At 52.3% G+C, this 24173-nt stretch overlaps 3 protein-coding genes across 4 annotated transcripts in view; 1 reads left to right on the top strand and 2 right to left on the bottom strand.

Annotated features, from left to right (window-relative positions):
* Positions 1 to 1690: 1690 nt before the first annotated feature.
* BCL2L14 (BCL2 like 14) lies at positions 1691 to 7064 on the bottom strand. The gene is made up of 7 exons (XM_058855578.1): positions 6990 to 7064; positions 5771 to 5991; positions 4014 to 4750; positions 3284 to 3418; positions 2767 to 2828; positions 2256 to 2513; positions 1691 to 2053 (listed from the first exon to the last, which is right to left on the bottom strand). Exons 2-7 carry the CDS (start codon positions 5800 to 5802, stop codon positions 2009 to 2011), a joined length of 1269 nt encoding a protein of 422 aa, XP_058711561.1. The 5' UTR covers positions 5803 to 5991; positions 6990 to 7064; the 3' UTR covers positions 1691 to 2008.
* Positions 7065 to 9991: 2927 nt separating this feature from the next.
* Positions 9992 to 16124, bottom strand: ETV7 (ETS variant transcription factor 7). Its single transcript, XM_058855991.1, has 8 exons — positions 15991 to 16124; positions 14118 to 14235; positions 13684 to 13848; positions 13325 to 13432; positions 12255 to 12443; positions 11850 to 11992; positions 11397 to 11497; positions 9992 to 10946 (listed from the first exon to the last, which is right to left on the bottom strand). Exons 1-8 carry the CDS (start codon positions 15994 to 15996, stop codon positions 10835 to 10837), a joined length of 942 nt encoding a protein of 313 aa, XP_058711974.1. The 5' UTR covers positions 15997 to 16124; the 3' UTR covers positions 9992 to 10834.
* Positions 16125 to 17581: 1457 nt separating this feature from the next.
* KCTD20 (potassium channel tetramerization domain containing 20) overlaps positions 17582 to 24173 on the top strand; it is a 29734-nt gene continuing 23142 nt past the window's right edge. Inside the window, exons 1-2 of one of the 2 annotated variants that reach the window (XM_058855604.1) lie at positions 17713 to 17730; positions 22186 to 22257. The gene's annotated coding sequence lies outside the window, so the exon portion shown is untranslated. Of the gene's footprint in view, positions 17731 to 22185; positions 22258 to 24173 lie in introns of both variants that reach the window. The other variant, XM_058855603.1, reaches the window with a different exon arrangement.

Below are 24173 nucleotides of genomic sequence, written 5' to 3'. Positions count from 1 at the left end.
TCACGGGAAGGGACCTGGGCTCCAAAAGCCACCAGTCCTGGGGTGCTGCACTAAGGCAGCTGTGGCTGCTCCCGATCTCATCCCACCGTGCCCTGCTGGAGCAGCATCCCTGCACACTGGGTTGGGATTTTTTGGGAGCAGAAGCCTCTTGTGCAAGGGGCTGGGCAGGTTTGGCTCCTTGTTCCCCTGGCACAGCTGCCCCGATGGGTGGGAAAAGGTCCAGTGAGAGAGAAGGAGGGTGTCTGGTGCAGCTGTGGTACTAGCAATAGCACAGGAGAAGGGAATGGGAGTTTTCCTCTCTGATGTTTCACCTGGCAGGTGCATCCCACGTGCTGATGGAAGATGATAGCCCCTGGGACAGAGGATATTTGACTTTCCTTTGGGAAGACAGTGAGGAGACAGAGCCCTTTTCCTCTCCATGCAAATCCCAACCCATCCCTGGCACCGCACGAGCTCAGATGCAAAACAAATTGGGGCATCCTGTGACCCTCTAACCACATCCTGAGCACCAGCTCACCCAGCCCTGGTCCCAGCCCAGCACAGCCCCACGGGCTCTGGGCAGGGAACAGGAATGTCGGGGCTGTTGCAAACAGACAAGGGCGGTTTCAGTCTCTCCCACAGTAAAATCTCCTGGGTTGGTTCCCAGCCAAAAGGCATCCCGGTGCTGACACTGCACATGTTGCCAGGGCCCAGGAGTGGGATTTAATGTTTTGCACACTCCTAATTACCCTAGGCTGAATTAGATGGAGCCCTGCAAGTTGTCCCTCCTCCCTCAGCAGCTGGTGTCTCAATCCTGTCTCTGTCAAACACGGCCCTGAAGGCTTTGGGGATGTGGATCTGTCCTGTGAGGGCTCGGCTTCCCCATTTGCATTAACTTTGGCTTTTACAAGGACCAAGAAGCTCAGATCCTTCAGGAAAGGAGGTGCTGGGCAGACCTGGGCTGTCACCACTGGCCTGTGGGGGATTGTCACCCCAAACGTGGCAGTGACACAGACCCACACATTTGTTTGTCACCACCATCACCTTCAACCCACTAGAACCTCCCTCCTGCACAATGCAAACCCCAAAACTTCATCTCCTTCGCACCAGGCCAGGTCCAACCTTGTAGAGGGGATGCTCTTGCTGGTGCCACCACACCAAGCCCTGGCAAACCCCGCCCAGCCCCAAGCTGCCTTAATCCATGGCCCTACGTAGGGGTCTGGGCAAAGATTAGCTGGAAACATTCCCAGTGATTAGGGTTTAAATCGCTTTGGCATTTCACATCTTCTTAGAGCTCATAGGTGAGACCCTGGCAGCTGTAAATCCCCTCAGTCCTCAGGGATGTTACAGCTCCTGCACCACTTGGGAATGAGCTTTACCCAGTTCTTGGTGTCAGATCAAGCTGCTCTGGGTAGTAAATCTCCTTCTGCTGGAAAGGGAAGGCCTATAAATTGTAAAAATGGCAGGACAACACTGTGTACCTGCTCTCAGAGACCCTTGTGCCACTTGGAATTTGGCTGGAAAGGATCAGCCCACAGCAGCTGGAGCGAAGCAAACATTATTCCATCTGTAACACAGCTCCCAGCAGACAAGCCTGGCTGGCATTTAGGCACCAATTTATTTGAGTTTTAGATTTTTTTTCAAACTGGATTCTTGGCTGGTAGCAGAAACTACAAAAATTATGTTGTACATTCACAAATACATTTAGAAAAGCAGGTAAATAAATACATGTGCACAAAGAGCAACAACCCCTGAGGTTCAACACAAGCACTTGGCAGGAGCTAAAATACAAATACAGGGTGAAATGTGGGCTCTGATTTATGGACTCTTCACCCCCTGCCAGGTGGGGTTCAAGCATTTCACACTGCTGGCACTGTCATGAGGGTTTTCCTTAAAAGATTTTAAATCCCCTGTCCAGAAGTTCACCCCACATCCAGGGGGATCCCAGTCACTTCAGGGATTGTCCTCCCACCATGAAATGTTTGTCCTTGGGTTCCCAGGCACCACAGGCCCCTCACAGCAGCCACTCTCAGTCTGGGCTGTCACAGTGGTCTGTCCTCAGCTTTTCTCTCTTCTGCTGAAACAGAACGAAATATTCTTAGAATCATGGGATCCTTTGGATTGGAAGGCACCTTTAAAGGGACACCTTCCACTACCCCGGGTTGCTCCAAGCCCTGTCCAGCCTGTCCTTCCACAGATGGGCAGCCACAGCTTCCTGGGGCTCTTGCCCTGACTTGCTGCTGGGAGCTCAGCCCCAGGCTCATCCTCCTCCTTACCTGGAGAATTTTGCCGTAGGGCGCGAAGGAATCGTCCAGGTAGCGGCTGCCGAAGCCCATGATCCTGTTCACTGCCTGGCTGCAGATCCCCGCCACCGTGGCGGTCAGATGGACCGTGTAGGCAAACTGGATCTCCTGGGGGTTGACGTTGGGCCTGCTGGCTGTCAGCTCCCTCTGCACGTAGGCGTCAGCCAGGCTCTTGAAGGAGCTGTAGGACATGTCCCTGAAGAAGAGCTGCAGCCGTGCGTCCTCCCTCACCTGGGCGGGAGACAAGCGGGTGCATGTCAGGAACGGCTCCGTGTGCCGCCCCGACGCCTGTGCCCCACACCAGGACAGCAGCTGCCAGGCACGATCACACCCAGGCAAGGAATTAAAAGATTCCATTTCCTTGATTCTCCTGAGTGTTTTCCTGCCCCGGGGAAGTGAATGGTGCTGCTGTGTTTATTTTACAGCAGTGCAGAGCTTGGTCCAGATTCCCTCAGCCCCATGCAGCTGTCCACAGCTTCCTCACCTGCCTGTCCAGCTCATCTCCTGCACTCCTGAGCAGGGCAACGATTCTCTTGATGGCTTCATCTGTGGAGAGAGACACAAGGTTATCTCCAGCCCTTTCTCCAAGCCTCACACATCCAGATGCTCTTTTTAGTCTGCGGGGAAAATTCCTTGAGCAAAGTTTATCCACCTCCATCCTTCCAAAACCCATTTCAGCCTATTGCCAAGTGCCTCGATACCCTCAGCCAGCAAAGATACTCTCTAACCTCTGAATTTTGTCTTGTGTGGTCTAGTGGAAGGTGTCTCTGCCCATGGCAGAGGGGCTGGATGAGGTGTTCTTTAAAATCCTTTCCTACCCAAAAACCATTCTGGGATTCTGTGAATCAATCAAACCCTGATGCTGAAAATCTCCCACAAAGTCTTCGTCCAACTCTCAGGGTCACGAAAGCCCCGGGATCAGGACCGAAGCAGGGCTGGATCCCAAGCAGGCCCTGCAGGGGATAAGTCTCATGCCCGTTTGTTTCAGGGCCAGCACTCACCGACCCCATCGGTGCTGGGGGGCTGTGGGGGCTCCTCCTGTCCTCCTGCTCCGTCCCCCCGGCTCTCGCTGCCCTGCACGATCAGCCCAATCTCCTGGGACACTTGTGTGTAGTATCCATTGGGCTGCTCCTCCTCTGCCGGGACACAAACGCAGATCCAGACGTGAGGATGGGTTTTGGCAGCGTTGGCTGCCGGGGCCGGTGCCCACCCCAGTGCCCACCCCAGTGCCCACCCCTGGTCAGCACATTCCGAAGGTGAAGGAAGCGACCGAGCAGCTGTGGCCTGCCCCGAATCCGCTGAGGCTCCCCAGAAATCCGCTGGGCAGTGTTTGGGCACGGGATGGGCCAGGCTGGGGATGGGCTGTGCCGCGCCAGCTGCCTGCAACCGTCCCCAAGGCCAATCTCACGAAGCTTAGCGATGGCCCTAGAGTGGTTTAGGATCTAATCTCAGGTCTCAAATGCAGGTTTTAACTAAACCACCATCACCCTTGGCTGCCAGAGGAGGAAAGCTCATGCTGCTGACAGCTGACTTGGGGTGACTGTGCTCAGGGCATGGCCCTTCCTGGGGATTGGGATTGGGATTGGGATTGTCTCCAAAACCTATCCCAGCCTGCAGAAAACCCTGGGAGGGGGGTTAGAAACAGGCACTAAACACCACAGCTTTCCCCAGGGAAGCCCAGCAGGGCCCTGCTGGCAGCAGGGGTGGGTCAGGGTTGGGGTGGGGTCCCACCTGGCTGTGCTGGCGCCAGGACGTGCCGCAGGGGAAGGCAGCTGGGGCGCTTGCTCCGTGCCCCGGATCCCGGCTCTGCCCGCTCCTCCTCCCCATGCTTCTTCAGGGAGAAAACCTTCTTGAGGGTGGGTTTCTTCTTCAGGGCTCTGCCCAACGCTGGGGATGTGCTTGAGTCTACTCTGTGCTTTCTGGCTCCTTCTGGTTTGGAGCCCTGAGGAGCTTTGACATCTTTCTCCTTTGCTTTTTGCCCTGTGTTTTCCTTCTGGTCCTCAGGGCTCTTCTTGAAGAAGAGATTTAAGAAACCTTTCAGCCAGCCTTGTTTTGAACCTGAGTGCTGTGTTTTGCCCTGGGAAGAGTTTTTTGTGCTTTTCCTCTTGGCCTTCAGCCCCTCTGTAGGCACCTCCTGGGGTGATTTGCTGCCATCATCCAAAGCCTCCTCTGGGCCTGGTGTTTTGAGTCTCTCCTCCTGGTCCTTCCTAGGGCTGGGTGTGACACATGGGTACGTGCAGAAATCACTTTCTGACCGTTGTAGCCCGTCCATTTTCCTCCCTTGCCCTCCACCTTTCTCCTGAAGGATTTTTTTGGCCACCAGTGAGTTTTCATGGCAGCTCAGTGAGCGCTTGACGTAAATCTCCAGCACTTTCTTGGCCTCTCGCCTGTCCAGAGATAGGATCTTGCCCGACAGCTGCCTCCCCACATCCCACCGAGGCATCTCCTCGGCCGGATCCCGCGTGTTGCTGTGGAGAGAAACAGCATTTTCAGTCTGGTTTTTGCCTTCCCCTGGCCACTGCACAGCAGGGCTGGGCCGGATGGAAACCTCCCCCATGCTGGCACCCAGGGGTGCTGTGGGTGTCTGGGGTTGTTTGTGCTCCTGGTTAATGATCTGTCCGTTTTATGGCTGTTATCTGAGCTCTCCCAATGCAGACGGCCCACACGGGGTTGTACAACCACAGACTCGTTGATAAAGGAACCGAAACTGTGGAGAGGGGGGAGATGGGCTGGATATATCCTGGAGGAGGAGCCTGGTCATCACCCAGGGGGTTTTATCCAGCAAGGGCAGCACCCAGATACCATGTTCCCACACTACGATGGAAAACAACACCCCAGTGAGCCACAGAACCCAGAATTTAGAGTATTTCCCCTTAAAGTATTGGCTGCTAAAAATCATTCCAGCCCCTCGAGAGGCCAAGGGATGTGGGCTCTTGCAAATGGCCTTGGTCACCTTGTGATGGCAGAGCCCTTCCATGAGCACCACCAGTGCAGGGCTGGGAACGGAGCTCGGAGCACCAATCCCTGCCCTTCCCACCACCCTTTCTCTCTACATTTACAGGCAAAATTCAACCAAAGACACTGCTATTGGAAAACCATGATGGTGTCTTGAGCTGGACTCCAAAACAAATTTCACCCTTCAAAGAACCAGACCCAAGCCAGGCTTCTCTCCCCTGAACAGCACATGGGGAACCAGCACCGAAATCTGGCACACTTGGCTGTACAAAACACTTCGGAGTTGGGAATCAGCCTCTGCTCAGAAGATTATCACCACAACACACAGCACAGCCACCCACCCCACCTTGGCCTGTTTTTGGGATCAGAAAAGCAAGTTCCCTTCATCCAGGCCAACACCAAAGCCCACCAAACACTCATTAAAAAAAACATTCCACTAAACGCAATCACAGCAAAGCCACGACCCCCATCCTGCTTTGATTGATTCCTGTACACTGACCACAACATTGGTTATTTGCTGGTTTGGTTTTTACCTTTCCATCAGTATTTCTGTTCCTTTGGACATAGTTCAAGACGAGCTCCTGGGCGCTGAGGGACCGCAGGCTCTCCTGGGAGGTGCCTTTTTATACTCGAGCTGGTGGCTGAGTTAAGTCCTATTTTTAGCAGCCATTGGGGTAGGAGAGCAGCCAAGGTTTCCGCCTGGGATCCCCGCTATCACCGCCCTCGTGGTGGAGATGAATGGGCGTGAGTTTCACTGGAGGAGAAAACAATTTCCTTATGACAAGTAGCAGCAAAACAACATAAAATCACCTGTCACCTGGTGTAAGCACTGCCCTTTGAGACCAGCTATCTCAGGCAGCAGTCTGCCCTTGGGTTTGGTTTGGTTTGTTGTTTTGTACTGGGTGTGATTCCCGAAATGGGCTCTTCTGGGTCGTTTCTGTGAGGGGAAGTCACAGTTTTCTCGGATGAGCGGGGTTTCGGTGCAGGAAGGAGAGTGCCCTGTTCCCATCCCTGGAGCTCCCAGGCGGCTCCTGTGGGAGCTCAGACACTGCTGGACACGGCACTGTCAGGTTCTTGCACAACATTGGGCACGGCACCTGGAACCCACCCTGGGCTCCTTCAGACAGCCCGTGCTTCCACCCTAAAACATCAACCAGCTCTTGCCCCAGATCCTTCCCACTCCCGTAGCTCACGCTCAGCCTCACCCAGCGAGGGGAAATCTCCCACCAGGGAGATCTACCCAACCCAACACCCACAAACTGCACCCAGGCCAAGAAAATCTGACACCAAAGCTCCGTTTGGCCCCAGTGCCCCCTGCCGTGGCTGTGGCATCCCCCGGCAGGTGCTTCCCACTGTTCCCCATCGCTGCTTTGCCATCTGATGGCAAAATCCTGCACTGCAGCTCGCAGGGACGGGGCTGGACCGGGCGGCAGCTGCAGACACACAGGCTTTGGGAAACCCTCTTTGGGAAACCCTCTTTGGAAAACCCTCTTTGGAAAACCCCTCGGGAATATTTCCCGAGCAGCAGCGCTGTTTTCAGCTGGAAAGATGTTCAGCCAAGCTGTCTCCTGGATAAAAATTTTCCTGTTACGGAGCTCAGTTTGCAAGCAGAACACTTCAGGGCTGTTTTATTTCTCTTTCTATAAACTCTCCATGCTGTAATTTCCTGTGACTGGGAGAGAACCAGACCACGACCCTGCATTTCTCCTGAGCCCACATGCCTGAATCAGTCTGGTATTGATCAGGAATTACCTGGCTCCGATTTTCAGCACCCCATCTACTGATAAATGGATGAGGAGCTTCCAGGCTGCTTCCCAGCTCTTGTCCACATCCTTCCACAAGCAAGTCAATTCCAGGGAGTGAGGAGGAGTTTCACTATCTATTTTATTCCATAAAACAAAAAGCCACATCCATGGGAGTCAGTTTGGCCAGCTCCAGCTTGGAGATCTTTCTACTGGAGATTGCCTGAGTCCAAGCACCATCCCTGCTCATGATTCAGCTGGAATCAGCATTGATGTACAACACAGCCAGAAGATGGGAAAGCCAAACTCCAGGAAAAATCTTCACATGAAATGTGATTCAGGACTGAGACTTTTATCCAAGTTCAGATCCCTCCTGGGATTTGGGATGTGTTCAAACCTAATAGGAAAGAGGCACAAGAAAAAGATACAGATAAACCAAAATCCCATTACGGGAGTGGGGAAAAGAGATCTGGACCCAAATTTTTCATCCACTTTTCTTATCAGTGCTGGGAGAGAAGGAGGAAGCTGGCAGGAAATGCAGTCTTGGGGCGGAGCACCCAGTGCTGGGGTTGTCATCTTCAGGCCAGCAATGCTGGGGGAAAAGCAGAACTAAACCCATGGGAACACAGCAGGGGATAAGCAGCTTCTGTGCCAGAAATTGCTTCAGATGGAAAAAACCCAAGGGAGAGGCATTCCCCACATGGAGCTGCAAGCTGCAGAGGGCAACAACAGGTTCAGAAGGTGGGGGCCAAAGCACCTGAATTCCTTGGGAAGACATCAGGAAAACTCTCCTCTGCAAGAGGCTGGGACAATCTCAAACGTGTGTCCAGAGGGGATGGGAATCACACCCCTTGGAGGTCTTCTAGGCTTGGCCAGCCAAAGCCACAGCCAACCTGCCCTGGTGTAGGAGGCCACAAAGGTCCCTTGGAGCCAACAACCATCCACGAGCCATCAACCAGCTGCAAGGGCACGAAAACACAGCAGCTGCAGATCTGATCCATGGTGGTGGTGTGGAGGGAAGAATCTGAACCATGGCAGGGGTGTTGAGCAGAACACCTGGACCATGGCAGGAGTGTTGAGCAGAACACCTGAACCATAGCAGGGGTGTTGAGGGGAACACCTGAACCATGGCAGGGGTGTTGAGGGGAACACCTGAACCATGGCAGGGGTGTTGAGGGGAACACCTGGACCATGGCAGGGGTGTTGAGGGGAACACCTGAACCATAGCAGGGGTGTTGAGGGGAGCACCTGAACCATGGCAGGGGTGTTGAGGGGAACACCTGAACTGTGGCAGGGGTGTTGAGGGGAACACCTGAACTGTGGCAGGAGTGTTGAGCAGAACACCTGAACCATGGCAGGGGTGTTGAGGGCAGCCACTGCTACCTGCCCCAGCCAACACATGGCCTCAGTGGAAAATTCTCAGCCCAGTTCTGCAGCTCCTCTGATCCAAGAGGGTGGTGGGCACCAGCCCCCAAAACAAATCCTCTGTTCCTCTAGCTCTGGGCATGGTTTTAGCTGCTTCCCCCAGCAGATGAGCAATGTACAATGCCCTGTCCCAAACACCAGCAGATGTGGGGCTGCTAAAGGGTGGCTGATGCTCTTCAGGGAATGAAGCACCTGGAAACCTCTGGGAAAGCCCACATGAGGCACCTGTCTGTGTTTCACAGCCCCTGAGCTCCAGCCATGCCAAAAGTCACTGGAAGCTCTGTGCTGTCCCTCACCCCACACCAAACTCCCTGGCACAAGCAGTGGTTATTCCATTGTTTACTGACAGGGATGGGTTCCTGTTCCAGGAAAGCTGCAGGTTTACAGCCCTCCTGCCTGTTTGTCACAGGGAAAGACAGGTATTTCTCCAGGAGGTACACAAAAGCTTCTGAGGAACGTGGACAAAGCTCATCATTCCACCCCATCCTTGCAAAGGTGCCCTTGGATTGTCACCCCCCAAGCCCCCTCTGGAGCTGCTCAGGGAGACACAAGGCGTGTTGAGGACTTTTGGCAGCTTCCCAGCCAGGAAAGGAAATCCCCAGCCAAGCCCAAGAGTGATCTTTAGTCATCACAGGAAAAACAGGGAAGAGAGGTCACCTCACACACTCCCTGCGAGCACAGCACAAGAACCAGGGCCACCAGCTGTCACCTACTCAAACAAAACAAAAACCCAAGTGGAAGAAGCAGTGGGATACTCAGGAGCCATCAGGGCTGGTTCTGTTGCAAAAAAGTGGAGTGGAAAGAGGAGATCAAGAAAAATGCACCCATGGGAAGGTGATCTGCTGTCCCACCAAAACTGAAGGATTTCACCCTGAGAAAGATTTGGTTTGGCTCTTCCCTGGAACAAAAAGCATCCTTTGTGGAGGGAAGGATGAGGTTTGGGGCTTCACTGCACCCTCCTGCTGTGGAGCATTCCCAGGCTGCAGCTTGCTGGGTGCTGGGTAGGCTTTAGCCCCCTCCTCTCTTAGCAGGGATTGTTGTGGCCTCCCTTCCTAGCCAGGATCTCCCCCAGGCTGTGACCTCACACTTCCTAGAGCTCCTCGTTTCCTTCTCCTCCACCACTCAAACTGTCAAGCACCTCTGTTCTGCCAATGAGCTGGTGATTTTTTCTGGAAGTGAATCTCTCAGCCAGTTTCCCAGAGATGTTACACTGCTGAAGCTTTGCCATCCAGCCACCACCCATCCCACTGCTGTCCATTCCTGCCTACTGCCCACTAGCATCTCCAGGCTGCAGCTGTTAGATAGTTCTGCAGGACCAAGACCAGTTACAGCCAAAGAAACTGTAGTTTCAGGCTGCCAGGAGCCAGTTTTTGTGGAAACCTCATGGTGCAACCACGTGTTTGTGCTGTGCTCACCCATCAGCTGCTGAGCAGCTCCGACTGGTGACCTCTGGCTTAGGAGCCAAAAGATATTGGGGATGAAATCTGGGTGCCCACAGGAGCTGGTTTTAAATGAGGAAAGCTTGGATTTCTCACATTCAGACCTTCAAACAGCAAGAAGTGAGATTTTCAATCTTACAGTCAGCATTTTATTTCCTCTTCAGAAAGCAAAGTGAAAATAGCAGTGGGTATTTTCTGTTTTCACACACACTCTGTTTCTGTTCACACAGACACTGTTCACTTCAGGTATTCCTGCTTCAAACTCAAAGCAAATAATCACATATCTGACCATGAGTGGGGTCATATTTGTTACTTTTCACATTATTTAATCACAAAATTAATTACAAAAGTCATTACCTGGAGGGAAGGAAATTAAAGGGAATACCAGCTATGGGCAACTTTGGAGCCTGGAGCTTCAGCCAGGCCTGATCCAGGCAGGTATTTCAGCACACTCCTAACCTTAATCCCAGGAGCAACCTCACAGGAGACAGTGAGGTTCCAGCATGCACCATATTTGCAGTGCCAGTCCATGTTCAGGCTGGGGAAATGGCTCAGGTCCAGAGCAGGATGCTCACAGCTGGGGACAGCACTCACTGCCAAAGCAGAGCAGCAGATGCTCAGCCTGGAGCTTGTGCTCTGCTCAGCTCAGCACATCTTGCTGGAAGATCAGAGGGATCTTTTCCACAAGTTTAGACCTTAAAGACAAGCATCAAAATTTCAGAGCAAAAATATCACATTCCCTCCCGAAGGGCAGGAGAGGAACCAGCAGGAGAGCAGCCCACACATCCACCTGTGCTTTTGGGTCTGGGGGACAGCTTCCAGCTGTGTTTTGCTAATGAAGCCCCAGAGATCTCAGCTTTGATTCACAGCAGTGTTTGAAATCCAGGCCAGCTCTGTGGCCTTCTGTCCAGGAGAGGCAAGAGACACCAGCACTGCCCAGCACAGCATGAGTCTCTCTGCCATGCACTGAAGTGAAGCCGCCAAAGATTTACTATGGTGAAACCTCCAGTGGGTCTTCCTTCAAATCTTCATGGTCCTCATTCTCCAGCTGCTCCAGTTTTCTGGATTTCTCATGGACAACCTCCCCAGGAGTCTTCAAAAACCTGAAATAGGTTTTTGAGATGACTTTAAGGGCATATCCAAACCCAGCCCCAGAGCAGGCTATAAATGCCAAAGCCTTTGCCCTCAACAAGGCCAGGCTGGACGGGGCATGGAGCAACCTGGGAGAGTGGAAGGTGTCCCTGGGGGGACACCCAGGGGGTGGAATGAGACGAGCTTTAAAATCCCTTCCAACCCAAACCATTCCATGATTCTGCAATCAGCTGAGTTCTGGAGCTCAGCAGGGATTTGCCATCCTTGGGCTTTGCTGAGAATCCCAGGAAGCTCTGAGGTCCAGCTGGCACAGGACAGAGCCTGGACACAAACCCACTGGGGTATGTGATGGGGAGGATGTTGCTGGATGAAGCAGCTGCCAACATCTGGAGCTCATCACTTTTCCCTGCCCCATCCATGCCATCCCAGGCAGCTCATTCCTCTGTTCTGATTCACCTCACCTGAACAACAGCTTCTGCCCTGGCTCCTTTTTGATGATGTTGAGTTTGTAGTAGTGTCTGAGTGCTCGTGACATCTTCTCATAGGTCATGTTCATCCGGTTCTGGAAGGAGAAAAGAATTGTGGGGTGTTGAGCAAAAGCGAGCAACAACACTTGGGTTGGGTCTGCGTGCAGCAGGGCCACACGTGGGACATTGGAGGTGGTTTGGGGCATTGTGGGTCTGTAGTGTGTGTCCCTAACCCAGACTGGCTTCATGCTTTGCCTTCCAAGGGATGAGAAAGTCCCTCTTTAACCACCAGGCTGGCAGCTCTCACTAAGCCTGCACCCCCTGTGTCCCCCTCCCCAGCCCCTGGGCCATCAGCTCTAGGGAACAGGTCGTGAAAGGCACATGCAGAAGCCCAGGGATGACAAATTCATTCTCAGGGATGACAAATTCGCTCTCAGTTGCATTTACCTTGTGGTTGCCCCAGAGCTGGGCAAGCCCGTTTGGGTTGACGATGCGGAACACCTTGGCTTCCCTGTCCTCCCACCTGATGTAGGGCTCGTAGCGGCGGTCGGACAGGAGCTGGTACACGTATTCCCACAGCAGCCTGCAGTCTGAGCACGGGGAAACTGGTGGTCACAGAGCTCCCACCGTGCTCAGCAGCAGGACTGCACATTTAGCAGCAACAATAAACGTGAGAAGAACCCAGAGCTCACACAGGGCACTTTTACTGTGGAATCTCAGAGCAGTTACAATTTTTCAGGTGGGGAAACTGAGCTGGAAAAACATGGAATGAAGGGAAGGGAGACAGATGGGCAGACAGGACAAAGCACCATCTCATTTCCCCAAGGAGCAAGGCTATAAATTCATAATTACCTGCAATTTTCCCATCTACTGGGGCTGACAGGGTAGCAGGAATAGAGCAGATGGCACCTGGCCTGCAGCTACTCTCTGAGCTGTGGTGGGAGAGGTTCAGTGGCTCCGTGTGGCTGTGCAACAGGGGCTGCTCTGCACAGCCCAGCCACGAGGAAACAACTGGAGCAGTCTCAGCACTGCAGTCTGCACCTGCAAAAAAAAAAAAACGCTAATAAGCACCCTGTGGCTCGTTTTGCAGGTCCCAGACCTTGCAAAGCCCTGAAACAGGAGGGGAGGGACAGCTCAGGGTGGTTATCAGCCTGGGACCAGCCCAGGCAGAGGAGGAGGGTGCTGAGGAAAGCCTGGGATTTTCCTAAGGCTGGAGCAGCAGAAAGTCCAGGAGGGTTAGAGGAGATGGCAGGTAGGGTAAGGGTCAGATGTAGAAGAAAAACTGGAATAAGAAAATGGCCCAGAGCACAGGCACCCCTGGTAAATTGTTGTGGGGACTTAATGTGTTAATTACCTTGCACATGAAACAGCAGAAGAGCCCAGGAAAGTGCTCCCAGATCCACCTCCACACACATCCAGCCTCTGACACCAATTCAACCCCACTCCTACCTGAGACCCCCAAGGGCATGAAGAAGCCTCACTGGCCCCCACCAACCTCACCTGGGCCCTGTCCCCACCCCACCCTCTGACCCAGAAGCTCTGTGCAAGCTCAGCCCCGGCACCTCAGCCCTTTCCCAGTTATGTTGCAGGACTGGTCTCCAGCAGGGCTGTGCCTCAGCCTGGCTTTGACCCTCCCTGATCCAAATCTCAATTTGCAGGCAGGCTTTTTAGGGAAGTCATAGTTTTGCCAGTTTGCCACAGACCCCCTGGTGCTGCCTAGCACTGGTTCTGACCTGCTGCATCACGACAAACCTCCCAGATGACCTGGACTTTGCTGGGCCTGGTTGCCTTTCTCAGGTAGTGTGGGATGGTTTCAGCAGGCTGAGCTCCAAGCCCCAGGGCTGTGCAACCCACTGGGGCTGCAGGCAGGTTCTGCCTACTGCACACCGCCGTTCTCCCAGGATATTTTTCTCCCATCATACCTTCCTCCGTGCTCCTGGCTGTCCTGAAGGGTGAGTTCAGCAAGGGGCTGCACACCAGAGCTCTTCTCTGAGTCTTAATGAACTGGAGTATTTCATAAAGCACATCCCCTGCAGGGAAGGAAACTCTGCTCAGATGACTTTGGATAATGGTTCCTCTCAGGTAAGGTTGCTGAGAGTCTGAACTACACTATGGAGTTATTCCCCATCCCAGAGTATCTGCAGTTCAGATGGACCAGAGGAAGGAAGAGTTGTCCTCATCTCCAGCACTAAACTTGTTCTGCTGGGACCCATCAAGCCCTCTCAGCAGAGCACACCTTGTGCTGGGATGATGCTCACAGACCCCTTGCCCTGGGTCTAACCTGAGCTCGGAGCTCGGTGTCTGAAGTCATCCTTGGTGAGGATGCACAAGGCTTTGCCATTCATTTCAAACTTGCTCTCGTCAGTGGGCCGCAGGGAATATTCCTTCTCAGCCCATCGTAGCCAGTGGATCACATCATCCTTGCTCCACAGTGAGGGCTGGATTCCTGAAATCAGGAGCAGCCTTTGAAACAACTCTGTCCTCAAAACTGCTGAGTGGCAGGTGGGACTTCTTCTCCATCACATAACTTTCCCTCTATATTAAGCACTCACGGGTCAAAAACACCACAAAGAGAGAAAATGAACCCTGACAAAGCCTTGTCCCCCTTGCCAGCAGGGAATGGTCCCTGGGTTGGACACCATGGCTGTACCCACCCTGTCCCACCCCATGGGAACTCCTTTTTGAGCAGTATTGAATTGCTTAACCTCTACTCACTCAGCCTCCCAGGAAGCCTGAAGATCTCCCCAGTGCTGATGGGTGAGGGTCTGGCCTGGGATGGGGCTGGTAACGACACTGCCACCACGGGGCTGGAAGAGCTGATGGCCACTTTGCCCTGGGGAAGAGATCAGATACATCAGTGGGGGGAAATTCCCAGCTCTGGTCCTGACTTTGCTTTGGAGATGCCTCCACCTGCTCCAGTATTCCCTAACTGGTTTCTCATAGTTCCTCATGTGCTGTCTGCAGGGTTTTCCTCATGCTTTTCCTCATCCCAGCCCCAGGATGAGTCCCTGGCTGCCCAAGTCAGTACTAGTAGCCAGAGTCCCCTCTCTTTCCAGCTCTTTAGCAGAGGAACCTGCCCTCAGTCAGGCTCTGGAGGGCTTTATCCATCCCCACTCCCCATGGCTGCAGGGAAATGGGAGATGGAGTTAAGATTGGCAGAGCCTGCAGTGTCTGTGCTGGCTCCCTGTTCCTGCAGGATCCTCTGATGCTCAATGGATGCTCAAGGTTTTAGGAGAGCACTTCAGTTCCTTAGAGCTGTGAAAATAAAGCTGGCAATAGCGCTTTGATTTTGTCTTGAAAACACCACAGAGAGAGAGATCTCTCACTCCATCCCCAGTGATCATTTGGGCATAAGTGGAAATGGCCACCCCATGGTTTAGGGAGATGCAAGCTCCTCTTGCTCACTGTCCATGGAGCTCTGGCCCCTCAAGAATTACTTTTCCCCCTCAGCCAGGGCATGTGAACCAGACAGGAGCTCAGATCCTTCTTCCAGCCACATCTAGATCTTGAAATATTACTGGCAGCCAAGCAGATAATGTTTCCCCTTAAAAACCTATTAATGTGAATCCCAGCAATTTCTCAGCTTCACTCACTGGAAAATAACAATTTTGCTGTCAAATGGTATTTTCTGAAGCAGTTACCAGCTCTGAGCACTTCAGGCTCAGGCAGGCTTTTGCAGGTGATTTAGAGCAGCCACCCCTCGACTGTGTGTGCAGGCAGAGGAGCTGAGCTCTCTGAAAATGAGGGGTGAGGAGATGGGACTCGGACACAATTGCAAAGCTGAAGCTCCAAAAATGAGGAGAACAGGAGACAGGAGGAATAGTGTACCACTCCAGGGAAAAATGCTTCCCTGGGAGTTACAGCAGGAGGAAGGCAGCAGGGTGGTGAGGGGCTTTCTTTGGCAGAAGGACAATTTGGTGGCCACTGGCTGTCACTGGGTTGGATTTAGCAAAGCAGCAGCTGCATGACACTGAATGAGAACAGTGAGACTCCAGAATAAACTCTGAGCAGGCTTGGCAGCAATGCAAACTGTCTTTCAGATTCACTCTAAGCATTAAGCTATGGGGAAAATAAAAGTGAAAGAAATTAGCAGTGTATTTTGTCTAGAACTATCTAAAAGCTATTTTAATTTTCTCCCAACGGTGTGACTCTTTTACCAATGAGATTTATAGTAAAACCAGAACAAATTGGGTATTTTTTTTGCTCCTAAAGATTACTAGGCTTTGAGATACATTCTTAATTTTTATTATATTAATTTTATGTTCTTGCTTTTTACCCCTACTTAGCTGCTTTCAGACTTTTCTGATATGGCTTTTCTTTGCTTCAAGAGGAAATACTGTCCTTGGGGGTGTTCGAGTGGGAACATGAGAAAAAGAGGGGGTGAAAAGGAAAAGGAACCCACAGATGTGTGAGAGCAGCTTTTTGCCCAGAACCAAACGAGGGGAACAGAGGCTCCCGGCTGCTTTGGGAGCCCGTTTGGAGGTGGGGAATGGGGTCACCCCCCAGGGCATGAACTCCCAGCCCTACCTGAGGAGGACAAATCCCGAGGGGACGCGGAGGAGGGAGGGCGAGCCCGGCCGGCTCCTACCTGCATGGCCGCTGGCCGTGGGCGGCCGAGCCCCGGAGCGCTCAGGTCCCGTCCCCGCGGCCGCTGCGGCGCGATCCTCGCCAAAAACGAAATCGAAACGAGCCGGAGCCCCGGGAGGCTGGAGAGAGCCGGGACAGCGCAGGGAACCGTGACCCGCGGCTCGCCCCGCTCCGGGACAGCACCGGTACAGCACCGGTAAGGCACCGGTACAGCACCGGTAAGGCACCGGTAAGGCACCGGGACAGCACCGGTAAGGCACCGGTAAGGCACCGGGACAGCACCGGCACAGCACCGGTAAGGCACCGGTACAGCACCGGTACAGCACCGGTAAGGCACCGGGACAGCGCCGGTACAGCACCGGTAAGGCACCGGGACAGCACCGGCACAGCACCGGTAAGGCACCGGTACAGCACCGGTACAGCACCGGTAAGGCACCGGGACAGCACCGGTAAGGCACCGGGACAGCGCCGGTACAGCACCGGTAAGGCACCGGTACAGCACCGGTACAGCACCGGTAAGGCACCGGGACAGCACCGGTAAGGCACCGGGACAGCGCCGGTACAGCACCGGTACAGCACCGGTACGGCACCGGTACAGCACCGGGACAGCAGCGGTAAGGCACCGGGACAGCACCGGTACAGCACCAGTACAGCACTGGTACGGCACCGGCACAGCACTGGGACAGCACCGGGACAGCACCGGTACGGCACCGGGACAGCACCGGTAAGGCACCGGTACGGCACCGGGACAGCACCGGGACAGCACCGGTACGGCACCGGGACAGCACCGGGACAGCACCGGTACGGCACCGGGACAGCACCGGGACAGCACCGGTACAGCACCGGGACAGCGCCCGGAAACCTCCTCGTGCCCGGTCCCGGGGGCCGACACGCCGCAGGAGGACGGAGGGAGCCCGGGACGCCCGGGAGCAGCTCCAGTTCCGGGGTTCATCTTTTTTCTCCACCGGGAGCGGCCGGGGGGAAGCGGGGAAAGAGGAAAGGGGAAAGGGGAAAAGGGGGAAAGGGGGAAAGGGGGAAAGGGGAAAGAGGAAAGGGAGAAGGGGGATAGGGGGAAAGGGGAAAGGGGAAAGGGGAAAGGGGAAAGGGGGAAGGGGAAACGGGGAAGGGGAAAGGAGGATAGGGGGATAGGGGGAAAGGGGGAAAGGGGAAAGGGGGAAAGGGGGAAGCTGCGCAGCGGTCCCGGAGCAACGGGAGGTGGGAGCACACCTGGAGGGTGCCCACCTGCCCCCGCGCACACCCCGGGAGGTGTAACACACACGGTGTGGGTGACTGGGAGGGGATTGAATGGGATTTGGGAGGGATTGGACAGGACTGGGAAGGACTGGGAGGTCGTTTCCGGACAAAAAGGGCACTGGGAGTGGACTGTTAAGGCACTGGAATTCACTGGGAAGCGCTAGGACAGGATTGGATGGGACTGGGAGGACAAGAAGAGTGTTTTTAGGAACAGACGAGGCAGTGGAAGGGCTGAGGGAGCCACTGGGGGGCACTGGCAGAGACTGGGATGAACTGGGAGGGGACTGGGCTGGACTGGGCGGGCTCCGCTCCCCGCGGGGCAGACCCCTCTGGCCCCGCCCCCCCAGCTCTCTCGGTTCCCATTGGCCAATTCGAGAAGCCAATCACAGAGTTGGTCCAATCACGTGGCTGCATAGGCGGTGGGTGGGGTTCAGTGGCGGGGCCCCGCCCACCGCCCGCCTGAGGGAGAGGCCGCGGCGGGGACGCGGTGAGTGAGGCCTCAAAGGGCGGGGGGTGGCCCGGGACCTTGTGGGGCTTATGGGGGCCCCTTCCCGCTCTGCTCTGAGCTTCTGACGTTCTTTTACATCTCCTCTGTGCTTTGAGGGTGGTTACGGGCCTGGGGGCGCCCGCAGTGCGCTATGTGTCCGGAAAAGGGAGTTGGGGGGGGGGGGGACTTTCCCGGCCCAGCGGGCAGAGAGGAGGGTGCGGGGCCGAGAGGGGCCGAGAGGGGCCTGGGGGTCACAGCAAACGTGGGGGAGGGGGTGAGGGGCTCGCTGGGGGTCACAGGGGCTCCATTGCTGTGAACGGGCTTCCGAGGCGGCTCGGGGAGTATCTGGGGATCACAGGGGACATGGAAGAGAGTGTGAGGGGAGATGGATGAGCGGGCTGGGGGTGTCACAGAGGATGTGGGGCTGAGGGGGTGCCTGGGGGGTCACAGCAGACTCTGCTGTTGTGAACGTGCCTTGGAGGGGCCTGGGGGCTGCTCTGAGGGTGTCTGGGGACAGCACCTTGTGTGCACTGGCCAGAGGGGATGGGGGTGCTGCCACCTTTTTAGTGTTTACTTGCAAAGGGGGTCTTTAGAGTGTGTCCTATACTCTGTTTGGCCGGGGGCTGGGACTGTCACCCCTAGGTTAGCACTGCATCCTCGTATCACTGACATGTTTGCCTTTTCCTGGGCTGTGTGTGAGGCCGGGACTGTGCCCAGTGTCCTGCAGAGAGGCTGCTGCTGTGCCCACCCCCCCCAGAATGGAACCAGCCTTGCCTTGGGGTGCTGGTTGGTCACACACCACCCTCCTACGCGTGTTCTGGGGCTGTAGGCTGGTGCAGCATTATTCTTAAATACACTTTTAGACTTGAGCTAGCCTCCCTTTCCTCCCTCCTTTCTGGCCCCACTGTGATTTGAAAGGTGCAGGAGTTTCTAAGGGGTTTTCCCCTAAATGGGTGAGTGGGTGAGACTTTAGCCCACCTCTACTCATAGGCACATTTTTGTGTCAGCTGTGATCCTGCCTGTCTCTGTATTGCCATCTCAGTGACCCGAGGGTCTTTGGGGAAGGGGTGATAATAATGTGAACAGTCTGGGGTATGAGGTTTAATAAGACCAAGGTCCAGGTGCTGCACTGGGCTGAGGTCAACCCCGAGTATCAATGCAGGCTGGGAATGAAGAGCTGGAGAACAGCAGTGGGAGAAGGACTTGGGCATGATTTGCTTGGACATGCCCTGGTCACATGTGTTGGACCCAGAACTCCCGGAGCCCTGGGCTGATCCCCCAGTGTGGGCAGCAGGGGAGGGGGGAAATTCTCCCCCTCTGCCCTACTCAGGTGAGACCCCACCTGCAGAGCTGCCTCCAACCCTGGGGTCCAGCACAGGAAGGACATGAAGCTGTTGGAGGAGACCACCAAGATGATTAGAGGGATGAAGCAGCTCTGCTGTGAGGAAAGGCTAAAATTTGAGATTGTTCAGGCTGGAAAAGAGAAGGTTTGGGTGACTGTATTGAGGCCTTCAAGGAGCTGAAGGGAGCCTGCAGAAAGAGAGAAGCCTGGAATGACAGGAGAAGGGGGAAGAACTTCACCCTGACAGTAGGCTTAGATGGGATATTGGGAAAAAATTCTTCCCTGTGAGGGTGGTGAGACCCTGGCACAGGTTGCCCAAAGCAGCTGTGGCTGCCCCATCCCTGGAAATGTTCAAGGCCAGGCTGGACAGGCGTGGAGCAACCTGGGATAGTGGGAGGTGTCTCTGCCCATGGCAGGGGGTGGCACTGGATGAGCTTTAAGGTCTCTTCCCACCCAAACGATTCTAGGATTCTATAAACCTGGGAGGCTAAGAACCTGTGTAGGGAGAGTGTTTTGAATTGTTTTGCCAGGGTTGCTACAACCCAAATCATGTTGTAGCTGTAGATTATTGCTTTAAGGGAGAAAGTTCACCTGTGGTCCCTGTGAGAGCCTTATCCTCACCTCAGTCCCAATCCTTCCTGCTGGCATTAGCAGCAGTCACAAACGGTTCATTGGAAGGAAGTTGTGTCTGGAAATCAACGACAAGGCTGAGCTTTCCCTGTTCAGGTGTGTCCTTGTTTATCCTGTGCAGGGGCTGTGAGGCTGCACTGCCCACAGTCACCTGGCTTTGAGGGTTATAAATACCTCAGTGCTCAGTTCTCAGAAGTGTTTTCAGTAATCTGAGCATCAAAACAGTGATTTATTGGGGTCAGGAACTGTGGGTTAGTGTGTAGGCAAAGCTGCTTGTGAAATTTATTATTCTCCAGGCTCAATTTCCATGTGCCTTTATTATTATTCTGTTTAGGGAAGCAGTCATCTTTCACTAAATATGCAATAATGCACTGTTTATAGCATAACTCTGTATTTACATCATTAGCAAATGTTCTTCTGCAAAGCAGCCTGTGCAACAATTGTCTTTATTTTCTGTAATAACATTGATGTTTTGATCTTATGGCTGAAATGCAGCACTTTATGTAAACCCAGTGAAGCCTGTGCAGAACATTGTGTCTAGACTTATTTCAGCTTGTCTTAAAGCAAATAACGACAGGTTAAAGTAAGTTCTGTCATGGAAATAGGCATGTGCTGATTTATTTGTCTTAGTTTCAAGACAGACTAATTTGCAGCACATGAAATGCTTTTTGATATCTTTTGATGCTATCTTCTGCTGCCAGAATTAAAGGAGATGAGTTTTGTGTTTGATTTGGGCTTGAAAGGAATGATCTTCCTGGTAGGAGTTCATTGCATCATTTTATTTTGGGGAAGCTTTCTGTTTTGTAGTTGCTTTCTATAAATGAGTGGAGTTCAGTGAGCTCAGTCAAGCTGCAGGGGCAGCTAGAAGTTGTAGATGAAAGAACCAAAGTGCTTCCTTAACAGTGGTGAGAACCAAGTAGCCAAGTTATCTGAGCTGTTTGATGTCAAGTGCATGTAACTACAGGCAGAGAGAGGGAATATGGGGTTTTCTTGGGGTTGTTTATTTTCTGGAAAGGTTTTGAGACAGTTCTTGGAGTGGCAGATAAGAGTAACTCCAGAAGCCTCATCACTGGTTGTACTAACAGATATGTATCATCTAAGATCCATCTAGGGCAGCTGGATGTGTCCAGTATAAAATCACTCAAAATTACTTTGTTTTCCTATGCTCCAGAGGTGGCCTTACCTGAGCTCTGCACACCAGTAATCGATATTTGCATCTGCAAAGTATTTTTAACCATCAGACTTGAGAAACTCTCTTACTTCAGCTGATTTGATCTTACCCCAGTCTCTTTGAAGTGCCTTCGTGTTTTGGCATGCTCAGTCCTGCCTTCTCAGAATCCTAGAGGTTTCATAACCAATTGCTTGGAGTTTTCTGTTCAGGATATTGTAACATTTTTTGTGTGGTGACTCAGTCTGTCTTTACAGGTCACGAGAAGTAAGAGTTATCGTCACATTTTATTAGTTGATGCTTTCAGCCCTGAGTTTGGGCCATGCCAGGATGTGTTTGTCACTCGACCTCATCTTGAACTCACACCATGTGCCCATGACAGGCAGTGTTCTGTTCACTGTGTAGCTGTCGGGAGAATCAAAGTATAATACTGTTTAAAAGTCTTGCTTAAATTCTACTTAAACACCTGAAAACCCATAAGTAGAAAATTTGGGTGTAGAGAAAAGTAAATAACCTTTCATCCTGTGTAATGAATTTGCTGAAAGGCTCCAGTGCTCTAGTTAACACCACCTTTGTCCCCCTTTGCCAAAAGCTGTGATCACCAAGGGACATTGGCCAGGCAGAGGGACTGGATTAATAATTGCATCACCGAGTTGCAGAGTCTGTTTGGAAAGTCACTGCACGATGAAAGTCCAACTCAGCAGCCAAATAACTGGGGGAAGGAGCCTTGCAGCAGTCCTGAAATAGCACCTGTGTGCTCTCTTTGGTGCCTGTGCTTGCCAAAGCCACTGCTGGGAACTCTTCCTCCTTCTAGAAAGTCAAATCCTGCCTAATAAATGCTAAGTGAGTCTCCTGAAAGCTTCAGCTTGGGATAGACTCTGGAACTGCTGTGTTCTGCTTGGAGATCACAGAGGAGTTTGTGGATAATGAGCTCTTTTCTTTACAAGAAAAATGCTGAGTTGGTGCCTGCTGATAAAGGTCACTTGAGCTGTATAAAGGATTTCCTGACTTTTAAATGAGTTTCTTAATAAAAAGTGAATTTAGCTAGAGGATCAGTGCATTACTGGCTAGTTTAACCCACATCCAGACAAGAAGCACAATAAACACCTTTTCTGTGGGAGAAAACGTAAAAGAATGGGGAGCCATCAGCATTTTTTTCTTCACTTTATTCATAAATAGCAGAACCAGAGCTAACATAAAGTTTAGAAATTACCAATTTGGTGTCATTAATATTTTTGTGGAAAGATTGTAATTGCAATATCTGTTTTTGGGGGAGATCTGGCCAGGCTGCTGATGAAAGCCACTCTGATTTCAGGTTTCTGATCCCATTTTGCCCTCCAATTCCAACATGACAGTCGGGTAGCACTGCTGGACTGTCTTTGCCAAGGTTGGTACAGTTTTAGGTCTCTAGCTTTTGGATGGCCTTGCCATGTGAATTATTCACTGAACACCCACCCTGTTGTGAGCCATGACCAGTGCAGAGAAGCTGGGACTTGTAATCCAGGCAGTGGGGAGGGGATGTGTTTTGGGAGTGCTACAGTGGGCAATGATTACAGGTACTGAAGTAGCTGAAGTCCTGGGACCTGCCTTCCCTGTGTTACTCCATCAGTTTTCAGGACCGTTTCTCCTCCTGTGTCTTGCTAGAGTTCTAATTTGCAGTCACAATGTGTTCTCCAGCCTCAGCAGAGACTTCAGACTGGCCCCTGTGGGCTTTGGATCCATTTTTTGGAGCACTAAAGAGGACTAAGGACTTTTGAAGGGCAGCTGGTCCATAAGCATAGGTCTGAAACTGAGAAGAAAAATTAATGTCTGTTAGTGTTGGAAGCAGCATGAACATTGTAGTTGCTGAAGCTCAGCATTCAGTAATTTCTTCTGCAATTTGCAATTGGTTTTTTTCTTGCTGCCCTCAGAACAACCTCAAATGTGTTATGTGCAGCTATTAAAAATGGTGTTAATCCATGGATTGCTCCTGGGAGCATGAATGTTCAGCCATTGCTTTGGTTTTGCTACTAAACACACAAATGTAGAAATACCCCTGTGAACTATAAAATGTAACAGTCATATGTATCCCACTGTCAGTGTGACTGAGAATTACTCAGCTTTTTACTGCGAGAATAAAAAGCTGTCTGAGATTCAATACAGAAATAGCCAAAAGAAACAATAAAAAGGAGGTGATGGAAATGGACTAAAGATAGAGAAATGAGAGTGCAGCTCTGTGTCAGGTCTGCCTCTGCAATTTGTGAACAAATACTCTAGATTAGAGTATATTAGTCAGTCCTGCTTTCAGTGGCAACAGCATGTGTTCCAAGAACTGGGAAATGAATGCATTTCCCAGCCAGCTCCCATAAAACAGTGCTACGGCCCTGACCTGTGTTGGGTGTCAGAGTTTAGTCCATTGAATCAGGAAGTTTTTCAGAAGGAAGCAGAACTTGGCAGACACAGAACCAGGAGAACTGACCCTTGTGACAGCAGTGAGAAGTGGTGTGCAACTGTTAATGATTGCTGCTGCCACATGATTGGTATTCAAAGTTTTGGCTAGGCAGCTTTGCAAAACATATGAGGAAGATAAAAATAACAAGGCCATGTTTAATAAAAGAGGGAGTTTTGATACATGTAATTCCTGGACCAGAAAGCATAGATGAGTCCCTTGGAGCCCAACCCTATGGCTCACTGTGCTGGAATAGCAGCTGGTCACATTTCCTGAAATTAATCTGGGAGTCCACGTGATGCCACTGAATGTCCTGTAAACTGTCAGGATTAAGCATCTGCCCCAGTTTGAGTGATATGCTCAGTTTAATAACCGTTCACATTATTTTTCTGTAACTGGTGCCTGTTTTATAACCAAATGACTGCAGTTCTCAGGTTATTTGGGTATCTCAGATAAATTGGAGTGTGAGGTCCACAAAAAATGTGAGTAGGGAAAAGGCAGGAAGAGAGAAACTGATGGCAGCAGCAGCAGAGTTTCTGGATGGACTGGAGATGAGCAGGGTGGATTTTCCAAGTCCCTCAGTTCATGTGCTCAGTGTCATCTGGTAGTTCAACATGACTGGAACAAACAGAGAAAAACAGAATAAGGAAGCATTAACCTCCGTGAAAGTGAGCTCATTTCTTCTTCCTCTGGACAAGTGGATTAAAAATTGTGGTGTTACATAATCTCTACCCACAGAAAAGCTTCCGTCTGTCTGGAATGTTATCTGCTGTGGCAGTTGGTGGTTATGAATGAGTTCCCTAATCCATTGACAGAAATGTTCCAGCAGGCACTCACAGACTTTCCTGTAGTCTAATGCTTGCTGAGAAGCCCTT

The sequence above is a fragment of the Poecile atricapillus genome, chromosome 23, assembly GCF_030490865.1.
Source record: "Poecile atricapillus isolate bPoeAtr1 chromosome 23, bPoeAtr1.hap1, whole genome shotgun sequence".
NCBI lineage: Eukaryota > Metazoa > Chordata > Aves > Passeriformes > Paridae > Poecile > Poecile atricapillus.
The sequence above is the reverse complement of the archived record's forward strand: the minus strand, read 5'-3'. Positions and strand labels throughout refer to the sequence as shown.